The sequence below is a fragment of the Cupressus sempervirens genome, chromosome 9 (assembly GCF_028749045.1).
Source record: "Cupressus sempervirens isolate cs-2001-9-10 chromosome 9, ASM2874904v1, whole genome shotgun sequence".
Lineage (NCBI taxonomy): Eukaryota > Viridiplantae > Streptophyta > Pinopsida > Cupressales > Cupressaceae > Cupressus > Cupressus sempervirens.
This window is the reverse complement of record NC_143126.1, coordinates 56,517,713-56,535,744: the sequence shown is the minus strand read 5'-3', so window position 1 is coordinate 56,535,744 and position 18,032 is coordinate 56,517,713. Positions and strand designations below refer to the sequence as shown.

General features: G+C 36.9%; 1 protein-coding gene across 3 annotated transcripts in view; it reads right to left on the bottom strand.

The window, feature by feature from the left end:
• Positions 1-18,032, bottom strand: part of LOC149537618 (protein SABRE-like) — a 264,963-nt gene that overhangs the window by 147,267 nt on the left and 99,664 nt on the right. For all 3 annotated transcript variants that reach the window (XM_089798989.1, XM_089798990.1, XM_089798991.1), the window contains one exon: positions 11,614-13,770. In XM_089798989.1, coding sequence (XP_089655115.1) covers positions 11,614-13,770 — 2,157 coding nt within the window. The remainder of the gene's footprint in view (positions 1-11,613; positions 13,771-18,032) is intronic.

Below are 18,032 nucleotides of genomic sequence, written 5' to 3'. Positions count from 1 at the left end.
CTTTTAAAAGCTAAAGCCTCTTTTACCGAGCTTTCCCCATATAACATGGTGTCATCTACAAAATGTTGATGAGTAGTAGGATCCTAGTCACTAGTTATCAAGATCCCTTTGATTTCCCTAAGGGATCTAGCCCAAAAAATTGATCTTCCTAACGCATCTACCATAAGAATAAAGAGGAATGGAGAGATTGGGTTTCTCTATCTGAGACCCTGAGAAATACTGAAAAAAACCTAACGAGGTGTTATTTACTAGAATTGATGTCTTTAAGGTTGAGATACATTCGAAGACTAATATAATCTTATTTTTCGAGCAGCCTTATGCTTCTAGACATTTACATAAGAATCGCCAATCTACCCTATCATATGTCTTACTAATATCTAACTTAATAAGCATACTAGGGGATCTATTGTTCTGAACAGAATGAATCGCATCCTAAGCTATAATGATACCATCATAAATAGATCTTCCAGGGACAAAACCAGTTTGCTCCTTGGATAGAATCTTCTAAAGCCTAGAGGCCAAAATCTTGGTAAAGAGCTTATAAAGAGTATTGCATAGGGCAATAGGGCTAAAGTCATTAAAAGAATCCACATTATCCATTTTGGGAATAAAGGCAATAAAAGTGTTATTAACTTTGCAAAGCAATTTCCCTGAATTCCTAACTCCTTCTAGAGCCTTAGTAATATCATCCCGAGTGAAGTTCCAACATTTCTAAAAGAAGAAGGAAAGGAATCCATCTAGTCTTGGTGGTTTATCTGGATGCATTTGATTAAGAGCTAACTCAACTTCTGATTTAGATATCCTCTGTAGAAGAAGATTGTTTTGTTCCTTGGATACTAGTTTTGGGATGTTGGATAGAACATTTTGTCGGGCAAGCAAATTAGAACTAACCCCTCCATTATAGATATCTTCGAAGTAAGAGACTGCCTCCAAGCTTATCTCCTCAAGATAATTCTTAATGATTCCATCCCTCCCTTTGATAGATGAAATTTGATTGATTGTCCTTCTCTGTTTGGAACTGTTATGAAAAAAACTTAGTATTGTTGTCCCCTGCCTCCAACCACACCTCTCTCGATTTTTGCCTCCAAAAAAGCTCTTCTTTGGAAAGAACTTCTTCATATTGTTGCATAAGTTTTTTTTCTTCCATGTACTGAATTTCCCCTATTCCATGCTCCATAACTTCATTAGTAAGGGATGCCAATTTTTCCTCCAAATTTAACTTGTCCTCAAAGATGTTCCCAAAGAATTATGAGTTCCACTCCTTCAGTTTTTGCTTGATTATTTTCAGCTTACTAACTACTTGGAACAGTTTGGAGCCTGAGACCTTTGTTTCCTCCCACCATTGTTTAATTTGTTTAAGACAATTTTTGTCTTTAAGCCACATTTGCTCAAATTTGAAAGGGCAATTACTAGGGCATTTATCCTCTATAACCTTCAGCTTGACAGGATAGTGGTTTGATCCTGATATTGGTTTAACTTCAGAGTGGAATGAAATAGGTACAGAAGATAAGTCCCCATAATAAGAAACCTATCTAACCTTTCTATGATATTGCTAAAGCCTTATCCTTCTATTATTCCAGGTAAAGGCATTATTCGAACATGTTATTTCCATCAAACCTAGCCTATTAACCCAATCAAAAAACTCCTTTGATGCCAAAGAGAGAGTTACTGCCACCTAGTTTTTCTGAGGGACGAAGGATAGCATTCAAATCTCCTCCAATAATGGATAGACCCTGCAGTTCTACACTGAGATTTTCTTCCAGTTCCATCCATAGCTCAACCTATCTTTGTTGTTGATTGGACCATAGATATTAAAAAGCTTATACCGAAAATTAGATCTTATACCCTATACTGACCCGCAAATCCAATTTCTATGAAATTCCAAGGATGAGACAGAGACATTCCTTAGATCCCATATCAAAGCAAGCCCCCCTGAATTTGTTGGGAAATCTCTTACCTCCCTCCGACCTAGAGACCTCTTAAATTTATCCATTTCTTCACTATTTAGTTTAGTTTCTTGAAGAAGAATTATGTCAACCTTAGTGTTAGAAATGCAACACTTTAGGAGTCGTATCAACAAATATGAAGGCAACTAATACTAACTTTTGAGGTGAAACGATTAAGTTATTGAGTTGATTAATAGATGCCTGGATGGAAACACGATTAGTCAAGAAAGACCCGCATAATAAACCATACGCCATGACACTTGAGAGTATTTTATCAAATAATCAAATAATCTATGAGAGGCACAACCTACAGAATCTTTGAGCTTCTTTCAAATCTTTAAATTGAAGAAAAAGAAGAGTAAATAATGAAGGGTAACTATATGATTGTCCAAGCTCTTGGCTCAAAACAAAGATAAGTTTCATTTTCAATCAATCTCTGAATTTAAGTTAAAAATCATAAGGAAGCATTCATATATTTTATTCATAATCAACTACAACTCTTATTTTGAGTTGGAATTATTATTTGAAGAGTATATTTAGATGAATCTCTAACTTGGGACATTGCATGCAAGGAAAGACTATGAAAACCGTCCATTGATCAATGTTATTGCAGTATCCCAGAAGGGCGTAATGTTTTTGAGGGCGGTTGGTTGTAGAGGGGTAGTGTAAGATGTAGAGTTCATTTCCAAGATTGTCATTGACTCCATAGAGATGGTGGGTAATGAAAATGTTGTCGAAGTAATTATAGACGATACAAAAGTTTGCAGGGTTTCGGGTGGTTCGGTAGAGGCAAGCTATGAGCACATCTTTAGGACATTGTGCACCATACACTCCCTTAAATTTGGTATGCAAGAAATTGGCCAAAGAAATATATAATAGGAGACCGAGGAGATTCAAATGTTTGTGACAAACCATCATATGTCAAAAGCAATTTTCAGAAACCCTTCCACTAAAAATGTTTTAAGGCGAATTTAATGTATTTAGTTTCATTTAGGTGAATAAAATAATTTTTTCATTATTTACATATTTTAAATGTGTTAATAACTTACTATTAACATGTTCTTAGGTTGTTGGGACCCATTTTGAATCTCACGCAATTGTTCTAAGACAAATCGTAAAGGTGAAAGAGGCATTGGGTCAAATGGTTATTGGCAACCATTAGGGTATATGGAAGTACTCAAATTCAAAGAGGGCCCAAAAGGTCAAGACATTGATCTTGGATGACGATGGGTGTGTTCGTGTGGAATATGTATTGGAATCCATTGACCTGTTGATGTGATTTTTGGTCCACTACAACATGCAGAATCAAACACTCAATGTTTTGGAGTGAAGCACAAAATATTCAATCATGTCTTGATATAAGGCCATCTCTAATGCTAAGCTTGCAAAGTAAGATCATGAAACAACTTCATGGTTCCATTGATTGTGAATACTCGCTTTGTGAAATAATGTGATTTGTTGGTAATCATTTAAGCGACTTACGTAATTCATTCAATGGATACCAACTCTTGCACTTATAAAGATTTGGCTTTGCAATGTGCAATGCAAATATAATTGGGTCTTTTCATTTTCACTTTAACTTAAACTTTGTTGTCTACAAAATCACATGTGTTGTCTAATTGTTGTTAATGTTAATCATGTCGTTAGTAGTTGGCCTGACCGAGGGGTAGGCATTTGTGGTTGAGATAGTTCACGTTGCACCCCCTCGAAGATTATATGTACACTCCCTCAAATGGAAGAGGGCATCCGTATTATTATTATTTATCATTCTATTAAAGCTGTTATATTTCTACAATCCATCAAAGATATTTGCTCGTTTTCAAGGTTCAATTGTGTAAGCATTTTTATCATCAGCATTTCGGATTACATTTCGTGATCCATCATCAAGATGCAAGAGATATTTTTCTCCTTTCTTCTCTAGCATCTCTCTTGCATTTTGATGATGGATGACAGAGTGTGGTTCAGAACATTAATGATAAAAATGATTACACAATCAAACCTTGAAAACAAGCTAATATTTATCATTCTGGTTAATAACCCTGTTGATGTAATCTATGCTTGATATTAATGGAATACATGGTGGTTGTATAATTTGGTCTTGCATTTACTATCTCTGTTATAACTTTCATACAATAGTAAGCATTACATGCATTAAACTTTATTTACTGTAGGCAGTAAACATCTGTCGTCGTTGCCTTTATGGTTCCAAGAAGCAACGAAGAGTGGATGGCAAACAGAATATGATGGGTAAAGCAATAGACTATAGGGAGAGTAGCCCTCAAGAAGACGAGAACCCATGTGCTAGAGGCATTGGAACATGTCAACAGGGCAGAAGATCACTCAAGGGAAGAAGAGGGGTAGGCAAGTTGTCTATGGATTAGAGTCAAGGGATGTGGATAGCGGACGCGAGGAGAGGTCTAAGAGTTCTAGCATCTCAGACGAGGGAGATAGCCAGGAAGCGGAGGATGACCCCATTGAGCTAGCAGTTATCATGGTCATGTTGACACTTGCACAGGTCCTATTCACATGGCCATTGTTATCAGATGCACACTTGACTCTGATGGTGACAGGAAGATTGTGACTTCTGCAGCGATTACGGCCTTTAGCTAGATCTACACACCAATGAGCATGACACTCGTGCCAACAGTACCTTCAACAATAGAGGTAGTTGCAGTACCTTCCATGGAGTTAGTGTCTACACCCCTCGCCAAGTGTGTTTCAGTAGCACCAACACCTTAAATACCTACAATAAAGAAAGAGATCGGCGATAGTGGATAGATGGAGCTACTAGGTGTTGAACCAAAGGGAGGCAAGTATGGATAGGCAAAGATAGAGGAGAGAGAGCCATGCAGTGAGGTGGACGTCCTAGAGGGTGGCAAGATGCCAGAGGAGGCAGCACATGTAAACTCCTAGTTAAGTATGTATAATATGGCATCGATGACTCCGATGAAGGGCATTCTCATGTCCCCATGACACCACCCACCAACCGCACAGGAGGGGGTTGATCTAGATGATGAGAGCTCACCAACCAAATCTATGCCACCTATGCCCGTGGAGTTAGAGCAGATTGACTTTGAGCCCCTTGTGAGCTCAATATGCTATTGAAGTTAGCCATAGCCATAAAGTCCACTTAGGAGACACTTGTGACAGAGAGTTTTGAGCAAGGTCTCATATAGAAGCCCAGTAGGAGAGGGTCTAGAGAGAGTGACTTCGAGGAGTACCTGCAGGAGTTGGTCGCAGGAGCCAGGAGGATAAGAGCCTCTACTCAGTCACAGACCTAGGAGGAGGTGATACAAGAGTTGGAGAGACTCTTGGCATTCATGAGGGTAGAGTGCATTGAGGAGTTCTGAGTGTGAATGAGTCTAGGGGGTGGCCTACCACGAAGTCACTTGACATGTAGGAGGACTGGGTGCTTAAGAAGAAGCTAGGATAGACACAGATGCGTGAGTTACTCAAGGAGATTGAGTGGGCATTTGGGGAAGCTTACTTCTCTTTGCGATGCTCAAAGCATGTCTCAACCACACATGGCACAACAAGGGTGGAGCTAGCTATGGAGTTAGGGACAGTGAAGGGAGACTTGGCTCGAGAGCGAGAGACATGGACTGCAAAGAGGGCAGACATGGAAGCAAAAAGGGCATCTATGCAAGAAGAGAGGGCAGCCATGCAGGTAGAGAAGGAGGCTTTGTCGACTCAAACGGAGGAGGCCAGGACAAATAAGGGGATGTTGGAGTCACGCGTGGCAAGTACTATGGCGGAGCTTGATGCGAAGGAGAAGTTGTTAGAAGTGGCAATGATGGTGAAGAGGAAGATGGTTGTAGGTTGGAACTTGCAGCTCTGGACAACGGGTTCGTGAGTTGCAAGCTCACTTATGACCCACTGAACCTTCATCCACTGCTACAACATTAGAGTGCACTCTCAGCCTCCCCCACTGCTACAACATTAGAGTGCACTCTCAGCCTCCCCCATCTTGATTTTTCTCTCTTTTGTACAATCTAGTGTGGGTTGTCGGTTTTCACATCATCATTCCATTTTGGTTCTATGTCATCAGGAGATGATCTTTTTTTTTCTTTTTTCTTTTTTTCTTTTTTTCTTTTTTCTTTTTTTTTTTGGGCAGGGGGGCCGGGGTTGGATGTCAGCAATCACATGTGTTGTCTAAATATGTCACTAATGTTAATCATGTTGTTAGTAGTAAGCGTGATTGAGGGGTAGGTAGTTGTGGTCGTGATGGTTAACGTCACCCCCTCCCCCCTTGGAGATTATATGTACACTCCTCAAATGGAAAAGGGCATCAATATTATTATCATTTATCATTCTAGTTGAGAATCTCATTGATGCAATCTGTGCTTGATATTATAGAATACATGGTGATTCTCTGATATTGTCTTGCATTTACTATCTCTGTTATAACTTTCACACAATAACATACATTAAACTTTATTTTCTGTAGGTGGTAAACAAACTTAACTCCTACTTCTAATTCTAACTATTAATGAAGGGAAGTATGGAAGAACTTGGACTCTACTAGATGTAGCTTTATCAATGACTCCACCCAGCTCGTGCAAGCTTCTAAGGAACACTCGAATGGTTTTCAAATCAACACTCTCCCCAAAACTAATTAAAAGGATGCAAACTAAAGATTGAATATCAATTGAAGTTCAATGCTTTCAACCATCGACTAACCACACAGAGCACTCCTATCATCCACAAGAGGCTAATGGCCCGGATTTGTTCAAATCAAGCAAGCCAACATCTACAATTATTTTTACTCACATAAACTACTTCGACATGGAAAGATATCTTCAAGTGAAAGACTGAGGAAACCATGCAACACTTCAAAGCAACATTAAGTAATTTACCATTAAGAACCAACAATCAATTATCCATTACTTTGAAAAGCATTATAGAAACAATTTGATCAAGTCCCTCCCTTAGCTAACCTACTTCAGGCTCCCTAATCCAACCTCCTAGCTTAATGAATCTAACCTTATAACTCTTTTGCAAATGAGAAGACCTTGACCTTTTATAGATGTTCAATTACAATGAAGAGTCAAGATCGAACCAAGATCAAGGGCCAAGATTTCTTCCTACAAACCCTAATTATGGCCACCAAATTTAGATCCAATTACATAAGGGCACCAATTCATGGGCCAACAAGGAAATTACAATGCTCTTTCAAATGAGAAAATAGGGCACTTAACATGTTGTGATTGTTTGTGCTTGTAACTTGAAATTTCTAATTAGAGGACATAGCTAGGTAGTGCTACCTCATCATCCTTATCCTATAGATCCGTTTAATTTCTTGAGGATGATTGTGATGGACTACATTTTCAAATTGCTCCCTCTTCTCAGGTCTTCTCCATCTTCTGAGATTTTCTTCATGGTTTAATTCGAAATTGCATGTTGCACATATGAAGTTCCTCATGCACTAGGATCCTTTGAATGAAACTTGGATTTTTGAAGGAAATTCAAGCTATCAATAAACCTCTCTGATCTTCCCTCTTCTTGTTCTTGATCTTGAATTTGCCTTTGCTGGTCCGATTTGGACTTGCCTTCTTGCCTAGAATCCTCGAGCTTGGAGCCAACTTTCTTACAGCTTGCTTAGAGTTCTTGAACATGATCTTGACACTTGAGGTCTTAAACATTTCCTTGCCTCCCCCTTTAACAATTTTCCATGCAAAACAAAGAAAGGAATTACATTAAGCTTGTGAAAGGCTAATCTAATAAATCTTCACGAATTCATGAAATGAAAAAATTCAAGCGCTCAGCAAAAGAGGAATTTCTCAATAGCAATATCGAATTCAGCATGAATTAACTAGGATTCTCAAAATAAATAGGCTCTAAAATAAATTTCATTCTTACTACCCCCATTCAATTGTTGACCCGTCCATTTCATGAACTATTTCAGCATCTTAAAACAAACTCACAGCCAAATTAAGGGACAAAACCACTGTCTTGGGGGATAAGTTCACTGCTTATGCCAGAAAAAAATTGCAATCTCACACAAATAGAAATCGTTGGTACTTAAAGAGAAGTTTGTTGCCAATGAAGATGTAATTTACTGACCCCTTGATGGTGGCTATTTCGCTGCTAATCAGAGGCAATTTTCTGCTGCTAAAATACAAAGGCAGTTTGTTTTGATTTAGATGTAAAATGAAATGCTTTAAGCCTTCTTACAGAGGTGACTTGGATCCGGATTGGCATGTCCACTAGGCCAACCTGGGATATAATGGCCAATAAAATAAATTTTATTTATTTGATTTAACTACCTGCTGGCCAACCTATTAGATGTCGATTACAGTTGTTATGAATTCCATTTTCATCAAGCTCGTTGAACTAAATGTAGCATATGCTAAAAATAGTACCAACCTAAAATAGCAAATCAAAAAATATGATCTCTACTCTAATAGTTGTGATAGCTTTAAAAAGTATTAACCACTTCAACTATACCCTAAAAATAGACTTATAAATAGATGGATTTGGACAATTTTGACCTTTAGAAGAGACAATTTGCAACAACTCGCACATAAATTTTCCATGATGACAATTTCATGCTTCAAATATCACTTCTTTACCTAAAGGATCGTCAAAAGGTTCCAAGATAAAGAAAATAAAAAAAAAAGTGGCAAATCCAGAATGAATGTGCACTAAAGAAGATACGCTATACATTCATCACCAAAAAGTGTCCTAAAGGAACTTTCCCATGCAAGGATCTGAACAAAGAAAAAATAAAATACAAACCCAAAAATACTACAGAAAATAATACTTTTTTAATACTTCTCCAAAACAAATCATAGGCATATAGATATTCATCAACATAATACAGCTACCCAAACACATCCATATTCAGACTAAACATTAATACAATTCCACATGTCCATTATAAGGTTTCCAACCTCAAGAACCTTATCTTTGCACCTAAAGGGTTTTGACTCCAAGCCACAACTGCTTAACATAAAATTCAACTCAGGAAAAGAAATTATTTTTGTTTTAGCAAATTTCAAGTTTGTCCTTTCTCTTCCCAACACATTACATAATTCTACTTCTCAATTGTAGGCAGTCATTCCTCAATTGATGGCAACTAATTGACAAGCAGATCTCTAAATTAATGACATTTAACTGGCAAAATTATTCATTATTAACAAATCCTAACTGAAAGTAACTTCAATTCGAAGAAGCTGACAGTATACCCCCCTTGCAATTCCCGTCTAGAACACTTCTAATTGATTGACAGATATGAAAAAAAGTGAAACCAACACCAAAATCAATCACACAAGCCGAAGAACTCAGTGATTGCTCGACTAGAAGTACCCAGATACAGCCACCAGAATACAAAGACAAACATTCCTGACTGACAACAAAAGGTAAATACACACTTGCTACTTCGACACTCCCTAAAGACAAACCTTGATAAAAACTGAAACGGAGACATAATAGGAGGAGGAACTTTTCATGACATTCATCACAAAAAAGTATGATTTGAAGAGCTTTTCATGACATTCATCACTAGTGTGCCTCAGTATCATTACTAAAACTTCTCCATGATGAACAGAGTTCTACAAGTTCTTTAAGCTTGTTTCTGAAGATTTCGATCTTTTTACTAGTAAAGACCCGGAAGGTGTAGTGTCCTTTAAGTGCTTTTTTCCATTGTTTTGAAGATTACAAAAATCACTTAAAAGTGTGTCTAATTTGTTGTTTGATATGGTAATGCCACTTTATGGGAGCCCTCAAACATGACTTCAGTGGTATTCTCTCCTTTGGCATTAATTAGGTATTGAAATCTTTCTACCATTTTTAATGTTTTCAAGTAGGTCACTTAGGGTTCTATCATATCAAACTTGTGTCTCCTGTCTGTCCCTTTAACTCTATTCTTGCTAGTGGGGACCAATTGGAACATTGCCACTTTAAATGTTGTTGTGTTTCATTGCTGAGGGTGGATCCAAGCATATTTTGCCTCCTTTGCTGCCTATGGCACTGGCTTTACATAAATTTGCCAGTGGATTTGCGCAACACACTCAAGATAGTTTATCCACTGCCTTTAGATAAAGCTCTACTGGATTCAAGGTGCTAAAACCTGCCTCGCAATTTTGATCTTTGACTTCAATTCATGCCTTAGGTGGGCTCTGTCAAATTTTTTGCCATTTTTCCTTGAAGACTATAACACCTTTCTTCTGATTTTACGACTGAAAAGTTCTCACTCATCTGCCTACTAGCTGTTCGTACATGTTGTTAATGTATAGTTCAATTGGATAAAATATATTGATTCATATATAGTTATTATTTGCATTATTTATTATCGTGCAATAAAATAATTTACATTTATATATATATTGCACAAATAGTAAATAATAGTCAAGCTATTTGTATGTTGGCCGACTGTTAGTAATCAGACTGTCGAAAGTCTAAACATTTTCCTAATGTTCTTGTGAACTATCAAAATGACCAATGGCTATTAAATTATTTATGTGACTTAAGTCACAGTTTATGTTAATAGGACGATCTTATTTAGGAGAGACACATCACGAATGGACGTGCCTCCCAACTGGAAACTCCTACCTCTCCTATTTAGGTGATCAGGCAATCAAGCTAAATATATGAAAACATATATCTATTAAAATCTTTAGTGATTTAATCACAGGTCAACAGTTTCCTTTGCGTCAGTGAAAACAAATTATTGCATAACACACACAGGCTTAACAGATATTTTCAGTCTCCCTCATCATGCACACAATCTTCTCTTGCATAATACAAATATTCTGCGATTATAGAGAACTAATATAAATGATCAAATTTTAAGTAATATACATTGCAAGGATTAATTGCCTTTAGAAACCTTGTTCATTATTTTAATATTTAGTGATGTAAAGAGAATAAATCTGATCGCAAAACTTAGCACATGTTCATCTGTTCTTTCTCCCACAATACGTACTTAAAGTCAGACATTTTATCACTACTTGATCCTTATCATGTATGCTGACATCATTTAATGTTGCAAGACTTGTTAGCAGAAAAGACAAAAAACAGCATAGACTAACAAGGCGGGGTATTGAAATATGTTCAACTCAAAGATTGATTGCCACAGCTTCAGAGCTCGACACAATAAGAATATTTCAAATGCTTATAAGAAGATGAAACAACATGACTTCTTGGTAGATGACTGGTTCCAATTACAAATACACCTAACTGCAAAAGAGATCCTCCATACACAGACTATCCCAACACATTTATGCCATAGTGCCTCCATTTCATTACTCAAACCTCCCAAATTTTAGATCATATTACATTTATACGATCCCCTTCAATAATTAAATCAAGATAAATGGGACTCCTGACTTCAAAATATAGATCCTTAGGATTTCTATGAATTCAAGTCTATTTCATGCCCAACAATGAAAAAATATAGATCCTTGATTTCAAAATGGCAAGAACAAAGACCTTAACAAACAAAAGAACAAAAGAAAATGAATGATTGTAGTAGTTTTATTTCACAATATCCAATCCAAAATGTCAGGAGTACAGTTTTGCAAATGTTTGTCGAATTATGCTTTGGGCTTTCCATTGCAACTGAAAAGTTGATTTCTCCAAGTTATAAACAAGCCAAAACATAAGAGAGAGAGAAAACTAAAAGCAGAATTATAAAACAGCAAACAGTTTATAGAAATTTCCAAACCTGTTGAGCCAAAATTATGCTTCCATTGCATTTGCCTATAGTTGCAGCAAGCATGGGTAAAGTGTAATTTCTCAATTGAATCACCAGTGAGCCTGTATTTATAGAAACATTCCTTCCCATCATTCTGGAAAATGGGACTTCCATCTCCGGACTAACACAATCAAGCTTTCTTATCATCTCGATCATCCCATACTTGCCACCTTCAATCTCTGTCAAAGTTACCTCCAAATTTGAAGCACGAATAGATAGGAGGGAACTTCTATCAACACTAGGTCTAAAACCAGCCTGTAAACCGTTCTGACAAGCTCCAGAACCTTCGGAAATAACTAATTTCTGGCAAGCTTTGTAGTAAGATTGGAAGGCTTGCTGATGAAGCCTTTCTTGCAGCAGTTTGACAATATCTTGATCTGATGAATTTACTTCCAAATTTTCATGAAGATTGGCAAATTTCTCCGTGTGAAATTCCTTGAGTTCAGAAATACCAGAAAGGCTAGAACCCTCTGATACAGTTTCATCAAGAAATCTTAACCGAGCAGATAGTTCACAGACTTCATTTTTCATTAGTTGGTAATGTTCATCAAGCCAGCCTTGAATTGGCTCTTCCTCAATCTCAGCAATAACCTCTCGGAAATTGAACTTAATGCAGCCAAATTTCGATGATCTGTTCTTTGAATTTTTTGAAGTTTTCATGTTTGAGGGGCATAATGATTGTCTCTTAGCAGCCATAACTAGCTTCAAAGCCCGGTACATATCCTCAACAGCATCCTCTATTGCACGCAGCTGCAATTTATGTGGCATAATTATACGAACATCACGACCTTGGATGATACAATCCCAAATAACTGAAGATCTGGTTTCACCATGAGAACTAGAGATTGTTCCAGTGCCACCCTCGGGAGAAGTGGGAATACGGGAAATTTGGAGCCGATTACTTTTTAAAACAGTTGCTTCATTCAAACTAAGCCCAAGATCTTCAAAGAGCATCCCAATTTTAGCATCCTCTGAGAATATAGACTGCACTTTGACTAAACACTCTACGCCATCTGCAAGACTAGCAGAGAGGGTTAACTGTTCTATGTCCACTGCCAGCACAAGCTCTTTATTATGTTGCTTATCATTTTGATCTGAACCTTGAAAATCATTACCTGTGGACCTCCTAATTCCCTCAAAGATATAGTCTTTGTCAGCATTAAAAATAATAGTATTTGCGACATAAGCATTACTCGAATTCGTTTGCTCCTTTAATAAAGATTTCATGCGCAACATAGTTTCATATAAAACTAGATGTACATCAGGCTCCCATCTAATAGTTACATCTGTAGCACAGACAAGAGCGCAACTATTAATTCCATTATTATTAGGAACTTGGTATACAACCTTCCCACTTTGCAAAGCCAGTAATGTCAAATCACCAAAAGTTTTGTCTCCAGCTACCTCCTGATACATGAACTTCCCTCTTTCCATTTCTAATTGGGTGGAATTTGTGCTTTTATCTCTGCATAAAGAAAAATGAACAATATTGAAAGATGTTATACATTTCAGCTCCAGTCTGGTATCACTTGAACTTGAAGATTTTACATAAGCAACACGTGTCTTCCCCTCTTCTACTTCAGTGATAATTACTTCACCACCCTGACTTCCAAAATTTACTCGTTTTGGATCTGAAATGTCTGTATTTTCCACATTGAGATCTCCAACAAACTTTACATTGAATTTCTCAAGGTTGAGCCTTATAACATTTATACCATTTCCTCCAAGTTTACTATGACTGTTTCCTTGTCTCTTCTTGGCACTATTATTTATAGCAGATGAACTTTTCAAGACAGCTGCATACGACATAAATGTGAAGACAAGTAACTGAAGCCGTTGCAAAGACAGGCATGTTGAACTTCCACTAACTTCAACAGCAAGAGTCAATTTTCTTTGTTCAGTCTTACCGTCTTCAAGGGATTCTATTTCTTTAAGCCCCCAGTCAACACTGACACGTGATATATGCAACAACGACTCTGAACTCGTTTCGACAGCAAACAAACTTTCCTTTAAGCCCCCGTGGTCTTCATCTGCCACATGTAGGAGTAATTCCCCTAATTCCATATGAACAGAAATTTTCTCACTTGTGATATTATTTACAAATAGATGTGAAGATTGAGAACATACCTGAAATCAGAAAATACAACAGATTAAGCCAAAATATATCAGTCCTCTTAAAGACAAACAACTTAAAAGGATTGCTTCACTAGTTAATACAGATCCTATATTGATTTCTGGCATGGTCAAGAAGCTTAAAGTTGTCATGATAATCAAGCAATGTAGCCAATATATGTGAGCCAGAGTTAATGAGTAAATAGACCAAATGACCCAAACAACTCGTAGATGTCATATTAGCAATATTTCCAAATGTATACCTACTCATTAAGAGGAAAAAACCTAAGAGTTATGTCACTAGAATAACTCGATCTAAATGAAAATATGGAAGAGATGAAATGTACAAGCAAAATAAGTCGTGATACAGGACGACAGCAATGCGTGCTCCACTTGGATTAACTTTCCAATTCCCTGAAAAACCTAATATCTATTAATCCTCAAACACAGAGAGATCGAGTGTGGCCTTTTCTAACCTACATGGCTTGAAATCATTCTCTCATTACTATTACTGTATTACTCTAAGTGAAAGCAAAAGCTTTTTCCATCAAACTGTGACATTATATGTGAATAGATGTGAGATGACATATTCAGATATTCTGGCAATTTCATTCCTATGCTCAACTTCCAGATGGAAGCCTTTAAAAAAAAAATTGCATGAAATAGTTGAAACCCAACCAATATTTTTTAGCTTTGTGTAAGAGAAATCAGAGAATTCTGTTTGTAGAATTAATGATTAGCATTGGAATATGAAGCAAGAGACTTGCTTTAAAGAGGAAAGTTGAAAAGATTAATGCTGTGCAGTGTTGTTAGATGTACACCAGATTTGTTAGCATCCCAAATGACAGCTTTTGCACCTGTGTCACACTCCATTCAATGATTGTAGCTATTTACTCTCAATTCATTAAATTAGCATCTTTTTCTTTAAGATCAACATAAGAGAGTGCAGAAAAGAAAGTATGTACTGCAACTTGGCAAATCTACTTAGGTACAAGCAAAGGATCTCCTAGAACGGCTTCTAATCTGATGATAGTCTAAATACTTAGGAAAGATAGATTGGGCTCACAAGAAAATTGAATTATATGGTTGAGTATGCTTCTAAGCTAGATATACTATGTGTTTCTAATTCTTTCAGATAATCCTATGTCTTCCTGATTCCATGGATCACATCCCAGGGTCTGCATGCTCTGATATGGAGCATCCCAGAGTAAGTTATCACTCATTTCTCATATTCCAAATAGAAGAAAGCCTCAAAAATCAAAGAGTCATAACTCAACCATACATTGGATTACACAACATATCAATAGTATGGACCAATGTTTTCAGTGGAAGATTAAGAGCAGTGTGGAGAAACATTATTTAACCAGCCACGAGGAATAAAATAATCAATTTCCATGTTTTAATGGTGGTTAAAACTAAAGAATAATAGAATCATTGTAAAACCTACAATCATTTTAACAGGATAGCATGTTTTGACCAACCCTGATTTTCTTTATATAATTTAATCTTATTTACTGGGCTCACTGTGCTTCCATTTCAAACAAGTCAACTATTCTTGGGATACGGGAAGCCCCTGCCTCCATTACATACTTTGTACTCGCACTTCATTGCTATGGGGGTGTATATAATATCATATTTGTGGAGCTATTGATCCACATTTAGATCCCAGGGAAAACACTCGTTGTAGTGAGGAACTTGACAGTATTGATAACTGTGCACTGTTGTTAGGTGAAAAATCTTATACAGCGCAAATTTAAATAGCCTAAGGTAACTCAAGAATGCACAAAGTTTGTTAGTCTTGCAACCACCACCTTGTGTGCCTGTGTCATACTCCACTTCTATTGCCATAACATACCTATTGTTTGTACCATAGTTCAAAATCTCGTTCTCTGCCACTTTTCAGTGACACAAAAAAAAGCTTTCATGGCAAATATCTCAGAAAAATCAGAAGCTTCTCAGGAAAATATTGGGAATTTTAAAAATAACTTAAATTTAACTAAAATGCATCTTTTTTTAAATTTAATAAGTTGATGCATGTAATGAGTCAGTAAATGAGTAAACAAAAGAAACAAGCTGATCTAGATATATATAAATGCAATAAGTAACAAAATCGCATCCTCATGTGGAATGCCGATGAAATCACTCTAGATTGCTACCAAACACTATTTTCCTCCTCCCAAACCCTTCTCAACTCTCCAAAATGTCCAATGCTGCAAATGATTTATGTTTTTGCTTCTTGTTAGGCGTCCCAGTTTTACTGTCATAACCTGCAAGTTCTTTATTTATCGCAAGAATTTGTCAAGAAGTGGTGAATTTATTGCCACGAAGTTTCAAACTTCTCTTCTCAAAATCTCACGCGACAAACATGACTTTTCTTGCCAGTTCCAACTTTTCGCGAGAAGTAGCTATATCGGCACTTTCTCTGCGCGATTTTGAACTATGGTTTGTACCATCTACACAAATTGAGATCAACCTTTTCACTACTATCACTGCTTGCTCCTTTCATCTCGAACAAATATAATTTGAACACAGTTTTCTCCAGATAAGGTTAAATAACATCTTTTCCCTATGGAGTCTAGTATATGCATATTGTGGCCTAGTCCGAGTTCAGGTTTGGGTCCGAGTCCAGGTCTGGGTTCAAGTCCGGGTCTGGCCCAAATACACCTATGTTCAAACTTTGAATAGGGTCCATGCCCACAGTGCGTGGTTCAATGTCTATCAAACCCAGATCGAACCAAGGAAGACTACAAGGTATTTAGTTGAAACAAGTTCAAACCTGTTGTAAAAGTGACAGCTAAGACTTTTTTTTTTTTGGCAAATTTTATTAAAATTTGAGATCCATATCCCTAAAAAGGTGTTTAAAATTGACTTTTGTTGGGTTTTATGGCTCCTTCAATGTGCAAATAGATTGTTTTTCCTTTGAGATGGACCAAAAGCTGGTTGAACAAGAGGGAGTTGGAGGCTTGATTTGTGAATTCTCATCATTTGTTTGTGCCTATTTCCTACACCTTTGCAAGCTTCTAACGAATGAAAAAAGTAGGCTTTTTTTTTCATTTGATTTTGTTTTTGTTTAAAGTTATAAACTCTTTTCATTTCTTTTTGACTCTCCATAAGATCTACCCTTTTTTCCATTCTCTTGTTTCTATTGAATGTGAATAAAATTTCTTGCCATAGGTACTACAATGGCATCTACCTCTTCCTTTGTAAGCAATAATGAACAACAAAGAATTGATGCCAATTTTGAAGCATTGTGAAGGTATATTGATTTAATAAGAAACCTTCTAAGGGGTGGTGGATTTCATTGGAAATTCAAGGTTGAGATGTAGAGAGGAACAAGTTCATATTATCGGGTGGCAAGGCATTTGTGTGGATACCTTGGAAGAGGGTCAAGAAATGCCTTGGGAAAAAAAGATGCACCTATACCAAATGAAATAGTATCAAAATCTATCATGGAGACTTAGACAAAATATAACCATTAAAAAAATCGAAGGGAATACAGTCCCCAAAGTCAAATATTGTGATAGAAGACCTAAATATTGTGATAGAAGACCACCTTTTTATACTATTGCAGCTAAGCCAATAATTGAAACTCAAGCAACCATTCCACACAAAAAAAATGAACCTTCAGGAATTTCATTCAAAATGAGTCATGACATTAATAAGGACATTTTTTCTACAACAAGTTAAATTGTGATATTGCTATCAGGATTTAACTATATAGTTTTTGAGTCAAACTCATTGACCCATGTTTCATGAGTAGTGGTTGATATAAAGTTGTAAACTCATCTCTCACTAGAATGAATGGAACACTTAATACTCATTGGATTTAGGTGATCCTCATAGAGATGAAGCACTAGGACTTACGGTAGGTCATCCGTCTCTCATTGGAATGAATGGAACACTTAGTGCTCATTGGGTCTAGGTGACACTCACAGAGGTGAAGTACCAGGACTTATTGAGTTGTCAACCAAGCTTGCAAGTAGAGTGGGTTTAGCTATGGAGGAAATGTTGTAGTTAAGCATGCTCAAGCTAGAGTAGTACTAGGATGGGTGACCTCCTGGGAAGTCCCAATGCTTCACCTCTATGAACATCACCTAGATCCAATGAGTACTAAGTGTTCCATTCATTCTAATGAAATATGCGTTCATGTAAACCACGACTCACGAAACATGGGTCAATGAGTTTGACTGAAAAACTACACAATTGAACCCTAATAGCAATATCACAATTTGACTTCCTGTGGAAAAATACCTTTACTTATCAATTAATGAGCTTAT